The sequence below is a fragment of the Rhea pennata genome, chromosome 2 (genome assembly GCF_028389875.1).
Source record: "Rhea pennata isolate bPtePen1 chromosome 2, bPtePen1.pri, whole genome shotgun sequence".
Lineage (NCBI taxonomy): Eukaryota > Metazoa > Chordata > Aves > Rheiformes > Rheidae > Rhea > Rhea pennata.
Window position 1 is genome coordinate 156,013,192 of NC_084664.1, and position 19,238 is coordinate 156,032,429.

General features: G+C 38.2%; 1 protein-coding gene across 1 annotated transcript in view; it reads left to right on the forward strand.

Moving 5' to 3' along the window:
• Nucleotides 1-19,238, forward strand: part of TG (thyroglobulin) — a 168,504-nt gene that overhangs the window by 64,848 nt on the left and 84,418 nt on the right. The window contains exons 32-36 of the mRNA XM_062568427.1: nt 246-357; nt 915-994; nt 2,839-2,982; nt 6,075-6,140; nt 18,269-18,403. Coding sequence (XP_062424411.1) covers nt 246-357; nt 915-994; nt 2,839-2,982; nt 6,075-6,140; nt 18,269-18,403 — 537 coding nt within the window. The remainder of the gene's footprint in view (nt 1-245; nt 358-914; nt 995-2,838; nt 2,983-6,074; nt 6,141-18,268; nt 18,404-19,238) is intronic.

Consider the following 19,238-nt stretch of genomic DNA (forward strand, 5'->3'; position numbering starts at 1 on the left):
GTCCTTCAGACCTCAGAAGCCAAAGCCCAGAGCTACAGGTCATTCCTTGGCAATGTATTTTGCCTGACTGTTAAGGCCTTCACTTGAAGGATTTTATTCATTTTCATATGTAATATTTCAAAATACCTGCTAATAGATTGAGATTATTGCAGCATAGAACCATAACATTTGCCCTTACCATGAGATTACTCGACCAGTATATGAAAGTTAGAAATAAACTTTTTTTATTTTGTTTTTCTTCCCAGTCACTCTAAAAAGTTCTGTGAAGAGTTTCTATACACGTGTACCGTTCCAGAAAGTAACAGGGATGTCAGTGAGGAATCAGACTGACATGAGCAGCAAAGCTGTTTCTGATGGGTAGGATATGACTATTCCTTTGTCTTTACTGGAGCTTTTACCATGCCTGGAATACCAAGGCCATGCTATGTCTATTAAGAAAATCAGATATCTTGATCCAAGAACAATGTTATGTTGGAATATTTGACAGAGAAAAAATAGCATATAATTTTAAGGAAATTTATAATTCAGGTATAAATAATAATGTGTATAGTTAATAATTACATGAATTACTTTATACTTATGTTACAAAATTACTTATTGGCCAATTAAGTCTGTTAGCAATAGCACACCAAATTACGCTGATATTTTAATGGGCGATATCAAAATACTCCTCTAAATTATTAGAGCTAGTCTCATGAATATATGTAGCTTGAATGGAAACTCATCTACAAATGGGAAAGGTATTGAACTCTTTTCCATACAGTACAAAGAACTGTAATGCTGTCTTATTGCAAAAGATATCTCTACATGTTCTCAGTGTCTCTCCACCTTGCACAACATCCCCTCTTCCCTTTTCTAGGTTAGTGATAGCTTTTTTAGTGATACTAAAACTAATGATGTTTTTCCTTTCCCAGCTTTTTTGATTGTGAGCGTTGGTGTGATGCTGACCCCTGTTGCACAGGATTTGGGTTTTTTAACGACTCCCAGCTGTCAGGTATTTTTTTCACTATTACTGTATTTTTATTTAAATCATTTTGGTATTCATTCTTCACTCAAAATGTTACCATCCTTTTCCAGTGAAGAGGGGAAAAAAAGCACTTTAAAAGCATTTGCAGATCTTACACAAACTTTTGGAGCAACTTTTTGAGTAATCGACACTTTCCCAATGATATACTCAAGATCTCAGGACTTACAAAGAAAACTTCATGAGAATGGCTCCTTAAATGGCTGCAATTCCAAAAGCATGATACTCAAACCGTTAAAAATGTAGACAACCGTCACCTCTTATTTATCTTCCCCTCTTCCAAAACACTGGCTGACTTATTTTTGATTTATTTGCTTTTTTAGAAAAAGCCTGATGGAATTGGAAATACAAATATTACAGAAATTAATTTCAGAGCAAGAACTTAATATTCTTGGATGCCTTGAGATATCTCAGCTTTTTAACTTTCTTAGATATCTGAACTTCTCGGCTCTGATTTTAATTTTCCACTAAGGGAAAAAGACTTGCAGAGGGATTGAGGTTGTCTATCCCCTCCCCTTAGTATCTTAGCTATTTAAGATATCCCATGTAGTATTTCTATTCCCTCTGACTCAGGGAAACAGATTTTTAAAAGGAGTCATTAGAAAGTCAAACAAAACCACATTTTACTTACCTGAGATGGCTAAGGATGTTGCCACCATACACTCCCTGGTATAGTCAGCAGAGAGAGGTATGGGCGCCCTTACAGGATCTTTTAGAGCTTCGACTGAGTCCTGTTCTCGAGTTGCCCTTTTCCTTCGCTAGCTGTAAAGGAAGTGCTCTGTTTAGACAAAACTTTTGGTAAGTATCTAAATGTCAAAGCAAATGAAATGCTTTTGAATATTTTATTCCAAATTCATATTTAGACCTCAAAAAGGATTAGCCTGGTCTTCAAAACTATCAAGCCCATCCATTCTCTCTGAAGACCTTTGGAAGAGCTGGTTTTAGTCTTTGGAACATTTCTAAAAATTTGTTTAGTTAAGCCTTTCTCTTTTTACTTAGCAGTCAAAATTTTCACTAGTATAAGTGAAAATTGGTCATATCTTGTAAAATTAGTCCAATGTGTTTCAGATTGGACATACTGAGAAAATAAAAAAAAGTTTTCATACCCCTATATGACATGAATCTGAAGTCTTAACTGAATATGACTTTATTTCAATATATATTTAAACAATTTTAAAATATGTCAAGGATTTAAAATTATCCAATATGTAAATGACACTTTTTATATATCTGATTAAATATTTATCTTTAGTATTTACAAACATCCAGTCCTGGCACTAATATAGTCAAGAGAACTTTCATTAGTGATTTTAAGATGATAACATAAGATAAAATAAATCTTGATTAAAGATGCTCACTGTGTTTCAAAGCTTTTTTTGATACAAAAACAGCTATACTACCTCTTTGAAAGGCAGAATTTTAATCTTGATCTGATCTGAGGCTGTGCTTCAATAAACTTTCATTAACCAAAAAAAGACTGTTTATACTAAGAAGAGATCTTGATTTGGGAACAGGATGTTGCAAATTTTTGCTCAGTGGAAATACTTCCAGTGACCTTAACAGATTGTAATATCAGAACCCATGCCATTCCTATTTAAACTAATGGGATTTTCAACTCTATGTTCAATAACAGTAAAACTTTGCCCTGAATAATAAAATATCTTTTATGTATTTTTTCCCCCCTTTGATTTCTAAGTCAGTGGATTTCTTTTTAATACTCAGTGGAACCATACTGTATTCTTTTTCTTTAGAATAATAATTAGAAAAAAGAAAGTTGTCCCCATCGTTTCTATAACCACGTATTTCGCTGGCAGGGGGCAAGATTGTGTGCCTGACCCTGAACAGCCTAGGAATCCAGATGTGCGCTGAGGACACAAGAAGTGCTTGGCAGGTCTCGGACTGCGGTGGGCCAGATGCAGCAGTCAGAATACATCCGTTTGGCTGGTACCAAAAGCCTGGTAAGCGATGCAGGGCACATGGCATTTTTAACTGGCCTCCACACATTATTTAGCTTTAGTGTATAGAAACTTCAGCTTCCAGATGGTGGACCCATTTTGTAAAGATTTCAATCAACACAGCAAGAAAAGGGCCCTACATCAGATATTTCAAATGAAATAGAAAAGGCAAACAAGTATGGAGGGAAGGTGCATTGTTATCACCATCTTAACAGATAAGAAATAGAGCCACCTCAAAGAGGTATAATTAAATTTCTTAGATTATATGGGAGACTTGGGACCAATAATGGTCTCAGTCTCACTTGTTGCACTGCTTAGTCAAGAGCTCGTTATTTGTTTCATACTGCTTATGAAGCCACACTCACTTGTGGCTTACTGGTCTGTAAGGATGCATTGTTTCAAAGGTTGTTTTTTTGTTACACAAATTAAAACTAATCTTTGACCATTTTGGTAAAAGAAGAGTCAAGACCACAGTCTATAACAGCATTGTATCATTCAAGCAATAAGAAGACCTCACACTTTTAAACCAAAGAAAAATTTTGAGAGGTAAGGCTATTTTCTGAATAGAAATCAAAATAGTTAGAACTAGACAAAGTGAGTTTTATTTTTCATAATGAAAAAAAAGACTCTATTATTTTGAAAAATTTCAATGAGTTTGTCAGATTTTCATTATTAAAATAATAATAATAAAAGCACCTGTCCCTCAACTTACTGCTAGTTGTAAAATTAAAAATAAATACGCAGGGAAACATGTTTCTGATCTATTGACAAATTATTTATCTTCTTTTGGTTTTCATACAGATTTTAAAAGTGTATAAAGTAGAAATTGTCTTAGGAGATTGTTATTAACTCAAGATGTTACTTTACCAAGAGAAATAAAAATAAATGAAGAGAAAACATTTTAGTTCATAATAGCAAGAGTCAAAACCTCAGGCTAACGTGGTAATATGAAGATGTCATTTATCATAGTTTTCTGTCTATGGAGAGCCAGTAAGTCTTATTTATTTCATTTTTGATAAGAAAATAAAATATTTTTAAAAAAATCCAATCCCATTATGGAAGAGCGGTGCACATGCACAGTCCGAGTGCTGTACACGTAACAGTAGCCATGCACTATGGTATGGGCACTTTTAAATAAAAAGTGAAGTGCCTTCATGGATAGCAAACTACTGCTAAATGGTTTTAGTTACCCTTTTTAGGGTTACTATTCCAATGTTTGATGTCTTTTGTGAAGCAAGGGGGAGAAAATGAGTAAGAGATTTTTACCAGCTGGATTACTATTTTTTTCCCCCTTTGGAGGAAGTACGATTCAGAACCTATATTGTGACATATTGTGTAGTCTAGGGCTGGATTACGATTATAATCCAGGTTTGATTCGGCCTGTGCCTTGAAAGGGCAAAATAGAAGCAAGGTACATTTCAGAGCAGATCTTCACCTGTTTGCTAAGGCAAGTGATGTTCTGAAGGGAGCTGCAGACATTAAGTGCAATTCTGGATCTTCTCCCTTTTCTGGGGCTCTCTGGCTCCAGATTCTCCATTTGGGCTCATTTCTGTGCAAGAGAATAATTGTATTTAGGTCCTTTTAGGACCTGCTTGTGGGCAGGGGGGAGCTGAGAGGTAACAAATGGATAGGAGGGAACCAGCGGCAGAAAGGCAAAGAGACAGCAGAGACTCCCTTCCACTTCTGGGAATCATTTTTCCTCTCGTTGTCTAAGAAAGAGCTAAAAATAAAGAATATTGCTGACCTCGTGGACAGAGGGATGACAGAGCTGAGCCAGCAGTGCATGCAAAAGAGGGAGCATGAGGAGAAGCTCTGTGATGGTTCCTTATCTAGTAAGGAAGCTTCAGATGTGTTTCCATCATAGCATGCGGCAAGCACAGATGTTTATGCAAATAAAGATATTTGTAGACAAAAATTTGTATCAGTTGTGCTGGTGTGTTGTGGTTCTGGGAACCAGGAAGAGGAACGATGAAAGCTCTGAGGCTGAAAGGGAAAATGAGTGAAATCTGAAGAAGGGATTTATTGCAGCTGGTGGGAGCTTTGCATGAAGCAGGGCCTTTGGTTTTAGTCCGCAGCCATTTGTTGTAACAAGAGACTTGTGTCTCCATTTCGTAATATGTTAAATTATCTTGTGATCTGTCTGCTGCACGACTCTGCTCACTGACAGTTTGACTCGGTATGTGTGGGCATGGTTGCAGTTCAGTCATGATCATATAATAATATTTTAAAGAGAGTTCTGGGTTGCCCTAATTCTTCACTTCTGTCCATGCAAACATTTAAACTCGCAAGTTTTGAAAAATCTTATTGGCTATGTACTTAGACAGTATGAAGTGGAAGAAGTTGACAAAGATTCTGATTTGTCTTCAGCTTTTATCAGATGGTAATTTAATTTTGTCTTAGTAGATTTAATTTAACATTTAATGTAATTGTTTTAGAAAATATGAGTGAAGGAGGGAAACTTATCTGTAACCTTAAAAATAAAAAGCATACTTAATGTTTGAGGGAAACATTAGCAATTGAAGACTTCCATGTGTGAAAATATGGAAGTGTTTTTTTTTTTTTTTTTTTTTTTTTTTTTTAAATTTTACTTTGAAAAGTTTCCTACTGGAAACTATCTTGTTTTTAATTCTCTGATTGAGAAATTCCAGTTTCCTTATCAGGAAGCAGAGTAAGTCTTGTGTCTCTTGTGATGCAGGAGACCAAATATAGACCGGAGTATGGTGGAGTATGGCCCTAAAATTGAAAAAGAAAAAAAAATAGAACAATGAAGTTTATATATATATACATATATATATATATACACGCACACACACATATGTTTACATATATATATATAAACCCTTTCTTGTTGATAGGTGCTTGTAGGAATGTTATAAATGCATAAATTAAGGAAAGCGTGAATTAGTGTACTAGTGTACCAGTCAAAAAAGGCTAGATATCAGACAACTTTCAGATCCTGATTGACGGTTTTTGTGAGGAGAGGATGCAACTTTGAGATTCCAGAAGTAATATTGGCAATACTGAAATACAGATTAGATTTTAAACCTACAAACATAACTGTTTTAAGATGCTTTATGTTTCTTTTCTACTTCTAGCTGACTTGAAGAACACCATGATTAACCTGTGCCCACCTGTTAGTTTACCTTTCAGGCCAGAAAGTGGTAAGTGTACTTGTGTATTAAGCTAAAGGAAAGGAAATATCTTCTATTTTGTGTGTGTTGTTGACAGATCATTCCATGATGAAATGATTGTGTCATCCCATATTTATTCATTCAGTTGCATATGTTCTTTTTATTAATTGTATATCATTTAAACTAAAGAATTTGTCATAATGCTGGCCTAATATCTCCCAAGCTCACTGCCACAAGAGGTCTCTGAGGCTGGCTATTTGGCAGGACTGATGGAGAAATTTATCATTTGTAAATGTAGATGTCACAAGTTATGACTTAAAATAGATATAGCTCTTTGTACCTAAATGCAATGGCCGGTCACGGAAAGATCAGTCAATGGGAATTTCCCCAATAACAAATTACTGCATTATTGTCCACTCTGAGCTACCTAGTACCTTCTCTTTAGTGTCTGATGCTTGTCAGGGGAAGTATGTCAGACTAGACAAACCACCAGCAATACTTGTCAGTATGTGCTGCAGATTTTGCCAAGCACAAGTAGTGACAACACATTTTCAATTGAATACAAACAATTGCAACAGAGATGCAAAGTCAAACTTAGCAAATCTATTTTTCCTCGTAAAAACTTAGTGTATGAAAAGGAAGATGGTAAAAAACTCAAGTTCCTCTAGAAATTAATGAAGTTTTATACCATAACGTGTATAACTGGTGTAAAACAATGATGAATTCTACAGCCTTTAGTGTTTGTTAGTGGTTTTCTGCAAGGATGAGAATATTGTCTTAAGGACTATTCAGAGCTGAGTCACAAGAAGCATCGTATTTGAGATGTGTTGAGTGCCTCTTTTGAATAGATACTGTATCTTGCTGTGACATTATTATTTTGGTGCCAAGAAGAAAATTTGTTTCAATCTTGCAAGAAATGGATCTTACAATACTCGTATGTGTTATTTTAAAAGTAAGTGGATCTTCTTAATAAATGAAACTTAGCTGCTGTCTTTCCGAACTTGGTGTTTACTGCCCTCTAAAAATGTATGCAAATTGTTAACAGCTACAGGCTTCCCGTATGTGTCTTTTTCATAAATACATAGCATATCTGGTAAATACTGCTGGTAACGGAAAGGAAGCAGGTTGACTAGTCATTATATAACTCAATCTGGGAAGGCAGCACTGATAATGGGGTGACCTTTGGGTTAGAGTCCTAAAATTGAGGGTTCTCATCCATCTCTTGATTATCAGGTGGATCATGAAGAAGTCTTTTAACCCACTTGCTTCTGCAGTTTTCCCTAAAAGAGATGCTACTTAGCTTACGGGATGTAGTTAATATTTGCAAAGCATTTCAACGTTGAGTTTAGGATTTACTGTGAAGCAGATAATGTTCCATTCCACAGTCACCAGCAAAGATTGTGTTCAGACAATTTGTATTTATTAGTTACAATCTGTTGTTTTATAATAATCATTTTAATGTAATAGAAGGAAACTCCCTATCTATATAAGCAAGCAGGGTGTGGTTTGCTCTTTTGTTCCTTTTCTTGGGTTGGTTGTGTTTTGTTTGTTTTTTGAAATGCCTGAAAGAGCTAGTGAGCTAGCTTGTAGGTTGGGTAATTGTATTCTTTTAAAAATGTTTTTCCCGTGGAACACAGAAAACTGCTTTGTTTTAAGCTTTCTTCCTTCCAAAGTGAAGGTTAGTACTAAATTTGTCGTCTTCCTTTTTTGTTTTTATTCTTTCTTAAGTGTAGAAAAATATTAATCTAAGCAACACTTAAGAAAATAAGGCTTTTATATATCGTATGCTTTTTACTCTGAAATCTGTCCATAGCTTAGCCACAGCGAATGAGGTACCTATCTTAACCTTAGTAACTATCTTTCATCAGTGGCATCCATTTCCAGGTCATCTTTCCAAATGCAGAGCAGAGGAGTCTTGTAAGGATCTGGTTAACCCTTCAAGGGAATAGAGCCTCCCGCGAAGAGGCGGGATTCTGGGTTAGAGCAGTCATTCTGAGGAGGACGGACTGGAGAAGTCATTGCATTATGGAGAGCAACCAGCCTGGATGCCAGCTAGTACCAGTGCTTTCACTCACTGTGTTCTTTGTTTCTCTGTCACCAGTGTGTGCAGCACCGTATTCAAAATGTACCTGGGCACCATCTGTCTTTATGTTCTGCCTCACTTTGATAGTAGAATTAGCGGTGTGATTACTTAGGTTGGATTGTCATCTCTGTTGCATTGTCAGAGAGTTTCAAGATTTTTCAAAAACATTATTTCCAAACTCTTTATGATCATGTATATTAAATATGCTGGAGGACGTTAATGGTACTTTTTGCAATGGGCTTCATAGAAAAGTGAATTGAATGACTGAAAAAAAAAAAAAGTACGATTGAAGTTGCTGCATTGTGGTATTGCTTGCACAAGGGGGAAAAAAAGTAGTGACTCTTATTGTAACCAGGTGGTGAGCATGAGAAAATGTCACTATTTAAAAGGCACTCTTGTATGTGTGTGTTTGTGTGTGTAAAAGTGCGTTTGTGTGTATGCATATATAGAACTTTCCATCAGAAGATGGCAAAGATACTTAAATTTGAATATTTTACCGGAAGGTCTGGTGAAATACTGAAGTTAATGTTATATCCGCTCTAGAGTCTGAGTTCACTGGAGCACAGTTAAGGCCTATATTTTAATAGGCAGCTGTATTTGACTATATTTGATGTCTTCATTTTTCATTTATCTGACTTGAAATGCCCAGGGCAGAGTGCCCAGCACTCTGCTTCATCCCATTTGGAGTCGGGGTACAGAGCACCCCTCCATTCCAGGTCTGTGGTGTTTCCAACCACCTGACACACTGTGAAGAAATCAAAATTAGCAGACTCTTCTAAAAGCACGGGCCTTATTAGTTGGTTCAAGTTTGTAGAGCAAATTAGTGACCTAGAACTGTAGTCTGTCAGCTCACTTCATTCCCTGGGAATATGATGGAGAAAATCCTCCTGGAAACCATTCCCAAAGATACTAGATTTATGAAGGGGAAATCATGTCTGATCAACCTTCTGTAGCGAGAGGACTGTCTTGGTGGATGAGAGGAGCACTGGGCACTGTTTATCCTGACTTTAGTGAGGCTTTTGACACAATCTCCCAAAATATCCTTATAGCCAAACTGATGAAGTATGGATTAGATAAATGGACGGTGTGGTGGACTGAACACTGGTTGAACTGCAGGCTCAAAGCGTTGTCATCAGCAGCATGAAGCTCAGCTGGAGGCCAGTCCATAGTGGTGCCTGCAGGGTTGATACTGGGGCCAAAATGGTTTAACATCTTTGTTGATGACCTTGACGAAGAGGCAGAGTGCAGCCTCAGCAAGTTTGCAGACAATACAAAACTGGGTGGATTGGCTGATAAACCACCAGATGGTTGTGCTGCCATTCAGAGGGGCTTCAACAGGCTGGAGGAATGGACAGAGAGGAACTTTATGAATTTAAGCAAGGGGAAGTGCAGAGTCCTGCACATGGGGTTATCCTTCCCCAGGTGGGGATGGAGAATAGCTTTGCAGAGAAAGGTTTGGGGGACAGAAAGTTGACATAAGCTGGGAGTGTGTCCCTATGACAAAGTAGACCAACAGCATCCTGGGCTGCATTAGGCATTGCATTGCCAGTAGGTAGAGGGAGGTGAGCCTTCTCCTCCACTCAGCGCTGGTGAGGCCTGTCTGGCATGCTGTGTCCAGTGCTGGGCTCCCCAGTACAAGAGAACATGGATTTATTGGATTAAGTCCAGTGAAAGGCCACAAAGATGATTAAGAGCATTGGAGCATCTCTTACACGAGGAGAGCTAGAATCGTGTAGCCCGGATGAGAAAAGGCTGAGGGAAATCTTGTTGGTATGTATAAATACCTGATAGAAGTAGGAGGATGTAAAGAAGACAGTCATACTCTTCTCAGTGGTATCTAGTGATGGGACAAGAAGCAATGGGTACAAACTGAAATACAGAAAATTCCACTTAAACATAAGAAAAAAAACTTTTTTACTCTAAGGGTAGTCAAATGCTGGTACAGGTTACCTGGAGAGGCTGAAGAGTCTCCATCTTTGGAGATGCTCAAAACCTGACTGGGCGTGGCTGTGAGCAACTGACTGTAGTTGCCTCAGCCTCAAGAAGGGAGGTAGGACTAGACAATCTCAAGGGATTCCTTCCAACTTCAACCATTCTGTAATTCTGTGAAAAATACCTTCTAAGGTCTGTTCAGGTACCTGTTGCTATCTGAGACAGCCAAACTATGTAAAATTTCTTGCATAAGGTTGTCTTTTATCTCTGTCTGCAAGCTGGCTAGGACTCTTACCTAGTAGTTCTATGGAGCTATGGAGAAGCTATTTTGGAATTTCATCTTCAGAGAAGATAGGTCTTCTTTCTCATGTTTTCACTCTAAGAAATAAGGTGCTTCAACTTTTCCAGCTGGAATTAATAGAATTGTTTTAAATACGTTATTACTGCAGCAACCAGATGAACCAGAATTGCAGAGTGAGTCAGCATTTTTCATTAGATGGCTTATGTGGTTGTAAAAAGCAGGTGCCTTTTGAGGAATTCTCGGTACCCTGCAAAAAGCCAGTTTGTTTAATACCAGCTCCTCCTTCCTGATCTTTACAGAGGATCAAATGAGATCCTCTCTGAAGAGCCAGTAGAATCCCTCTGACCTGGAGATGATAAAGTGCCATTATTTTTATAAATTGTAAAAATTCTTAATTTTTACCATAAACAGCCAGGAGAAATTGCAGAATACTCTTAAAAGGGTAATTTTATAGCTCAGAAAGCTTTCTGTGTGTCAGTTCATTCTGCAACAAAGTCAGCCCTCTCCCTGATAAATTGTCTTTGGACTCTTACCAGGTCTGAATCTGTCTCAGTTTTGCATTTTTTTAAGCTCATGGTCTCACTGTTGTTTGTTTATTTTAAGTTTGGGTATACAATCCTTCCTTTAATCTCCCAAAGTTAGAAAGAAACAGTTAGAATTATTTAATTTATCCTAGTATCTGACTGAAAGCAGAAGTCCTCAGAGCTGAGCGAGTCACCTTGCAGCCGGCTTCATCCCATTGCGTGCAGGGGCAATTCCATTGCTGTCGCTATGCTTTTAAAAGGGGAAAGTTGAGATCAGCTTTTTCAGGCTCACTCAAATTATTTCTTGGATGTTCTTTCCCTGAAACTCCCTCTAAATAAACAAAGCGAGAATATGTATCTGATTTCTTTCAGTTGCCTGCTCTCGGTTTATGAAGCTGTTCACGAGCAGAGATCCTCAGAAAACCTCTTGACCTTTGAATTCGCAGTGCAAAAGTAATTTTCAATAAGAGCATCTTTTCATGCTCTGTCATAGAGCGGCACACAGCGACTAGGGAAATAGAGAAAACCCCTTCCCCCTCTTGAGGCCACACTAGCCTCAAGAGAAACCCGAGGAAGAGGAGTCATGGGGTCCTCCCTGGTCTTTGCCAGCTGTCAGATAATTTCCACAGCAGCCCACATTAGCCCTGGGATCCCTTTCCCCAGGGCAAGGCTCCCTCTTGCTTGCATTCCCCAGGTTACTCACCTGACAGGCAGGCCTGCTAGGTGATTTGATTGCTCACTAGATGCTCTGTTAGCCTGCAAAATGGGGAATTAGGTGCTCTGAAATGGCTGCGGGTCACAAGGGTGGAGCGCTGCACGCTGCAGTTCATGCCTTTTGGCTAAATTCTTCTTGTTTTGTTATTACTTAATCTTCCTTTGCTTCCCCCCACCCCTTTCACCAAATCCTTTCTGATACCAGGATAAAGTCTGTAGGAGAGATTTTCTTGGTCATTAATCACTAGTGCGTTTACCTGAAGGTGTTTTTCAGCCCTTACTTGTTTTTTTGTATTTCTCTCATAAGCAGCAGAACATGCTCCTATTTTTCTGGGATGACTTCCCCATAGATTCTGTTAGCTGAAAAATAAGGCATGAAAAATAGATACATTGAAAAGATTGGGAAAGTCCTACTTGTTACATCTGGAGCATTTTTTTCCCCATGGAGGAGTTAATATACTGTGGTGATGACAAGTGTGGAACCATCTGTGGCAGGTTTCAAATATGCCTTGTGACATTAAAGATGGGAGCACAGCTGTTATTTCAAGACTACCCATGTTAAAAATGCTAAATAGAGATATGCTGTAGTTTAATTTACTTATGCTGATGTGTAAATAATGACTGCACTAAGTTCTGAGAATATGGATGAATGTTAGTATAAAAAGGGAGATAGTCAGGACCTATAATTATGTTTGACAGGACATATAATTATGTTTGAGATACAGCTCAGCCAGTTAAGGAACAAGATAAGAAATATTTTTGCATGAGAAATTCTTTATTTCTTGATGTTTTACAATTGTATCATCCTGTTATTCACACAATTTGTGTACTAGGATTTGAGCTGTGGAAGTTTTTATGTCCTTGCTATTAAGATTGAAAAGATAAAAGAATCTGTGAAACATCTCACCTGGCTTTTTGAAAGGAGTACATGTACTTCAATTGAATTGGAGAGCCTGGAAGTATTTCAGGTATATGGAAGGGAGGAGTAACACTGTTGTGTACCATCAGTGTTTATGCTTTACTGTGATATTTATGAATTGTATATAGTAATTATCCAAATTTTAATCAGCATTTGTCTGTCTTCAGGTTTTTAATTTTTAGATAGGATATAGCTGCCTTTCTTAGATTTGGCAACTGGTACTAGACGTTGTCCCTTAAACGCTGACCTCTACATGTGGCTGTAGATTGTGGACAGAAACGTATTGAGAGATCTTACGGGGTCAGTTCCTGCTCTGACCAAAATCAAGTAATTTACTGAGAAACCATGCAAGAAATGAACTGTAAGGCCCTTCCTGTTTCTGTCTTCTGTGGTCCTCTAATGATTATAGTCCTTCCCCTGCATCAGGACTGAGCAATGGGTATGGGATTTTCCTACATGGCAAAATTTTTTTTTCCATCAGGCTATCTCAGTACGTGGTATTTCCATTCACAACAGAAATGCTTATGGTAATACACAGGTGCTGCAGCTTGTGGTCAGCTGAGGAAGCCCTCTGTCCAGCTCCTGGCCAACTTGAGTGAGGTAATGGAGGACAGTACAGAGTTGGGGAGGATGGAGCACCTGGTGTCTCCTCTCACTTTCCCCATGGCTTTCTAGAGACCACGAATATGCTCGTATCCCACCGGTGTGGACAGCGTGCAGGACTTCTGCTCTGGAACCTCTGCTTGGTCTTAAGTCTGCTTTTTATCCTGTTTGTAAAGAGGAGGAATTTACCCTATTAAAAAACAACAACAAAAAAACCCAGCTTATTTTAAACCTAGATAAACATCTGATATGTTTATATTATTGTTCTATACAATTTACTGTAATTGGCATGACTGAAGGAGGCAGGAAGCTTGCATTTCTTATCAGCACAGCAAGGTTACTCAGTGCTAAAGGCCATAAATGATATGTTTGTTAGTATGAGACATGTTTGTCCCAGAGGTGTGATTATAGTTATTATGTGGTAGGCGTAAGAGAATGGTTCATTCTGGATTGTTTGAATCTCAGTGGATTGACAAAAAAGGGAAGAAACTATAATTCAGGAAGGGTATGTTTTCTGCAGATCTAGTCTGTATTGATGAACTCTTCGTACACACACAGATTAGTGATCTTGATTGGAAAGAACTTTGAACTCTTAAGAATATAAAACTGTGTGAGTTCAGTCTGTAAGCATGTGTTTGGCTTGACTTAGGAATAATAAATATGGCTCACAAACTTTAGAATTAAAATAAAAACTTGTCTTTCAAACACAAATGAGGCATGCTGGATCCAGAGATTTGATTTATGTACTTCTGTAACCACTTTGTAAATTTTCTTCTAAATCTAGCTTGTTTATATTGCACTACTGTGTCTCTATTTCCTTATATCAAATGTCAAATTTTCCAGTGAACTGACCTCTCTCTGCTTCCACTAAAATCAATGATAAAATTTTTGCTGACCTTATGAAATGGATTTCATTGTGCAATTGCTTGTGATAGTGGGAGGCTGGACTCTTTGACCCCAGGAAATCTCTTCTAGTCTTGTGATCCTGTGACTTGAGTGGGAACAGCGAGAGGCCAGTGGGAGCTCTTTTGCAAATCCAGTCCCAAGCATTGCCTACCCAAACAAGAACATCTGGAAGAGAGAAGCTCCCTGTATGGGACATCTATAATTTTGCAATAAAAGTTACAGGGCTGGCTGGATTCAGAGTACTAGAATTATCCAATAAAAGCAGATGCCAGAATGTGGTTTAGAAAGGCAGAGTGTAACCTATATATAAACCAGAAGTGTCTTCCAGCCCATCAGGTGCACTGTGCATTTTCAGTAAGGCAGTGCCGGTCTAAAGCCATGTGCCTGGTAAGAGCAATTTCTAGATGAGATGAGTTTAGATCAGCCACAGAAAAATTGTGTTTTGTCCTTACGATGAAGTGGGTGCGTAGGACCTACGGACACTGCAGCACCTACTGCTGAGTGGGAGAACAGGGAGCAGAAAATAACTGAGTGACAAAAATCTCTTCCTGAAGGTAACTGCTAGCTGGCATTGTCCATGGTGGTGATGGCTCTGGGCAAAAGGGACTTCATCTGTCATCAAAACGAGCTTTAGTGTTTCTGTGTTTATCTTATCTGGGATAAGCAGGGAAGAAGATTGGAAAAGGGTAGTGCTGGAAGTCACCAAAATAAAATAAATATCTTTTAACATAGAAGCTGGAAACAAGCAGCTTATGAACAAACACAGAACAAATTGCCTGTGCCTAATAATGACAGTGCGCACTCACAAGCTCCATCAGAGCGTCTTCAAAACATTTTAATAATGGTAAACCTCAGTGAAATAGATACAGAAGGCCAAATTCTTCTTGGAAGTGTCAGTGGTGTAAATCCAAGGACTTTATTTGCTTTTGCGGAATTGTTTTGAATGCTTTTCCTGAAAAAGTAGAATTTAGCTCAGCAAGAATACTTGTGAATGTATGATACATGGTGGAACTGAGAGATATGAAAATTATATGATATACTCAAGGTCATTTGGTGAGTCAGGGGAGCTATGGGAATAGATTCAGTCCAGAGAAAATATCTTCCAAAACCACTGATGCACTCAGACTTGTTGTCTTGCAGTGGAATCCAGACAACGCTCTTCTTTTTTTAAAGAACTTAACTAGTAATTTGAAGCTTTATGTTTGAACCCAGACAGATTACTTACTACTCCAGTAGTAGAGGACCTCAGTTGTTAGTACTGGACATTGTACAGGGTGTCAGCATTGCTCTTCTGTAAAAACATAGTTTAAAGCATGTTGCTAATTCTTTTTCTTGTTCACACATTTTGCAAAAAAGAATAAGTATGAATTGAAAACATAAACCAGCAAGATATAATCTGGAAGAGCAAAATGTGGGGATATAGTGCAGACAAACAACCTCTGGAGGAAACTTAATGGTTAATTCTTCATTACTTAGGGACTTGATTTCATGTTTAAGCGTCTTTCTAAATAAATGTTGCAAATCATCAGATTAGATGAAGAAATTATATAATAAGGTCAGATTTAAATCCAGATATGGATTTAAAGCAATGAAATCATTAAAATCATGAAATGTAGGAATTTCTACATGACTTAGAACACCATGTTCCTCCAAAGTAGGTGAAGAGGTGGTACTTAAGGGGTAGACAAAAAATGAATTGCAGTAGATCTGCTGCATAAATCAAGCACTGAATGCCAGATCTTTGCTCCTTTGCTAGTTCAGGGTCCATCCGTGTGTCGTGTTGACAACAACCTTGCTACTTTCTGATGTAAAGTAAGCTTATAGTCTTTTAGCATATAAGAGTACAGTACCAATTTAACATTCATTTCTATATAGCCAGAAACTTTCGGCCTCTATCTCTTGGAAAAAATTCTCCTGAATATAGCAGGAGTGATATGATTTCAAGGTGTGTTAAAGGACCAGTGAAATCCAGTGCTATGTTTTGACTGCCTCTTCACAGCTGTGTTAGGGTTAAGCTGTTTGGGAGGGTGTCTGGCCTACAGCAGGTAGGTTCATCGCTCCATGAATCTATTGAATGTTACCTTCTGCAAGGATGACAGCAGAGAAGCTGTCCAAATTTCTGAGGCTACAGCAACCACCACGGCAATGGTGATAACTCTTCAGTTCTTTGTGACTTGCTCTCTGGGATGTCTCCCATGTTGGGCGCTTGCACTTGCACTTCCTTGGCAAAGATTTACCTCGCAGTAGCAGCCTTTTAGTATCAAGGTAGACGTCTGAGCCGTGGCAATTCTCCCGTGTTAATTATTATGTCATGAATTATTTAGAATAAAGTAATTTTAAAATCTAATTTGGTCATTGCCATTCCCTACCTGATTTGCCCAAAGAACAGTACAGCCAGGCTAGCTTGTGGTCTGTTTTGTATCTTGGTTCTCATCAACTGGAAAAGTAAGTTAGCACCAAGATTTCCAGATTGCAGGGAGGGCATGCCACAGTGCTGAGTGTGTGAACCCCGGACCTCAGCTTAAGATTTAGCGTTGGATGGTATGGTCATAGCTGTCTTCCTGTAAGGAGGGGGAGGAAGGAAACTATTGGCTATCTGCACATCGCCCCGTTCTCACAAGACTAAAACAAATCCCTAATGAGATGGACAGTCGTAACTTTTACATCTGCTTGGCAAATGAACTGAAATAACAGGCAAGATCTGTTCACCAAGAATAGTAAGCCTCAGGTCTGTCCTCACCCAGCAATTATACAGCAAGGGTAATACCAGCCTCCCATTTAGGACTCGGCAGGCTGCGTTATGGTCCTTTTACTTCTTCTAAAAGAGAGAAAATGAAATATTTAAAGTCCTATTCCTTCCTGAGCCCTTCTTTTTCACTCCTCTGTGCAAAATTGAGAGATCTGCAGATATTTTGATCTTTTTATGTTGTGAGAAAAGAATCTGGAATTTTTTTGACATGTGCTCTAGGACAGAAGAATAAGTTTTGTTGAATACTAGTCAATATGTATGTTTGTTTATATATATGTGTATATACACGCACACATACACACATATATATGTATACATATATACACACACACAGACATGTGGTATGTATATACACATGGTATGTGTATATGTATACACAGAACTGTGTGTGTATATTTACGTATTTATATAAAACTAGGAAGTAAACCTTAATTATGTAGTTGCTTCATGACCTTAGTACAATTCACAGAATTTCATGTGATTCTATGTAGAAGGTCAAACTGAAATGGTCAAAATAATCCTTTAAAAATATATATATTTGAAAACTGTCTGTGTTTCGGTGGTGGTTCAGTGAATTGGTTGTAAGTGAGGAAAAGATACAACATAACACGTGCAAAAACTGTTATTTCTTTTTTTTTTTTCTTTTCTTTAACTTAGGCTGTAAGACTGGGACTTGCTGTCTGAATGTAGATATATGCAGTGTAGATGTCTCCATATGATATACTTGCATCAGATTTCCTGTACAGTTGACACGGAGGTCTAGTCAGTGTAACCAGTAGAGCTCAGGATGTCCTAAAGCAGGCATTTAAAACAGGATGGAGAAATTGTATCCAAAAGTGCTGTTTCCCCAGTAATAAAAGGAGTCTAGGCTGACTAACTCAGATGTAGACATCTACTTTGCAGATGACTAAAATTAGCTGAGATGAAGCTTGCCTTAGGACACCAGCCCCCATCTCTCAAGGGTCAATCTAAGGTCTCAAGGGTCTGCTAGGAGTGCTGAGTCACATGCAGGATGCCCACTTGCTTTCAAAGGAGTTAGCTGGTCTGCCTGCTCAGGCACTCTTGTGCAAGCATTTGGTCCATGTCTTTAATGTAATTAGACATTGAGCTCTGATTGAATACCTTTAAATTAAATCAGTGAGATTTACTTGCAGAAAACCTTGCTGGAGCTGTTCGTGATCTACTTCTTTAGTAACTGACTACCTTTGTAAACCTACCTCTAGGTTTCTGGGGTAGGTTTGACTTTTGAAAATGGCATTGGACACTCCAGTAAGAAGCCTTGGAATATGAAATTTTGTTTATTCTCAGTTGATACAAAGGAAGGCGAAAGTCTTTGATTGAGGCGCTCCCCAATGCTTTTCCTTCTGTATTAATTTTCTCTAAAGTTTTTAATGATTTAGGTCGTCTCTGTATGCTTTATTTTACAGAGTATTTGGATATATGGCACCCCCTGGATGTGTCCTCTGTACTTATGGATTCATCCATCTCAAACTTTGAGGCTGTGCAAGTTAGTAGAGATATATCCAATGACTTCTCCACTGCTAGAGACTTTTGTCTATCTGGTAAGAAATGCTTTTCCTACAACTTTATAGAACATACTGACACATGAGAATCAAACACCAAGAACAATTTCTTTCCTTCCTGCCCTCCCCCTACCTTCTAACATACATATACTTACCTTTAAAAGTAACTTCAGCACAATATTTTTAATTTTGAGAGACAGGATCTGAATCAGCTTATCTAATGAAGGATCCAACAAAAATATGAAGTGCCATGCAGTGATTAGGTAATTTTCACACATCTAGGGCTCAAAACTTCTCAATACTCCAGATATTGGGCAATTTGGAAAATACTATAACAAATACTTAAAGGGAAACTGGGATTATTGTATAAATAACAATTAAGAGCTACTTATGTGTAGTTGTACCCACAAGAGTGAGGCAGATGGGAGACTAATAGCATTTAAAGGAATGCATAGCTGTGGTGCATGAAGGCAGGTTTATTGAGAGCTGAGGTGTAGCAGGGGTTGGGTTACAGTACCCACAAAGGCAATCTCTTTAATCAGGAATCTGATGAGATTGTATCAAAATGGTCCTTCATTAACTTCATATGAATGTGAAATCCTCAAACTGCTAGAGGAGTAGAAATAAGCAAAAGTCAAGAAATTGCTCTCAGCTTCTGCAGAAGATGGTCCTTGGAATGGTCCTGCTTTCTGCAGAAGGTTCACAAACACACACATCCCCTTCTACCTTTTTCTAAACCTTTCTAAAAGGAGAAATATTGTATCCCAACCTCTGAGGGCAAAACAGGATGAGTGAGATGCTCACTTTTCTGCTTGTGGGCTGTTTGAATTCAGTTGAGGTTCTCAGTACTTCATTGGAATATATTTTTCTTCTG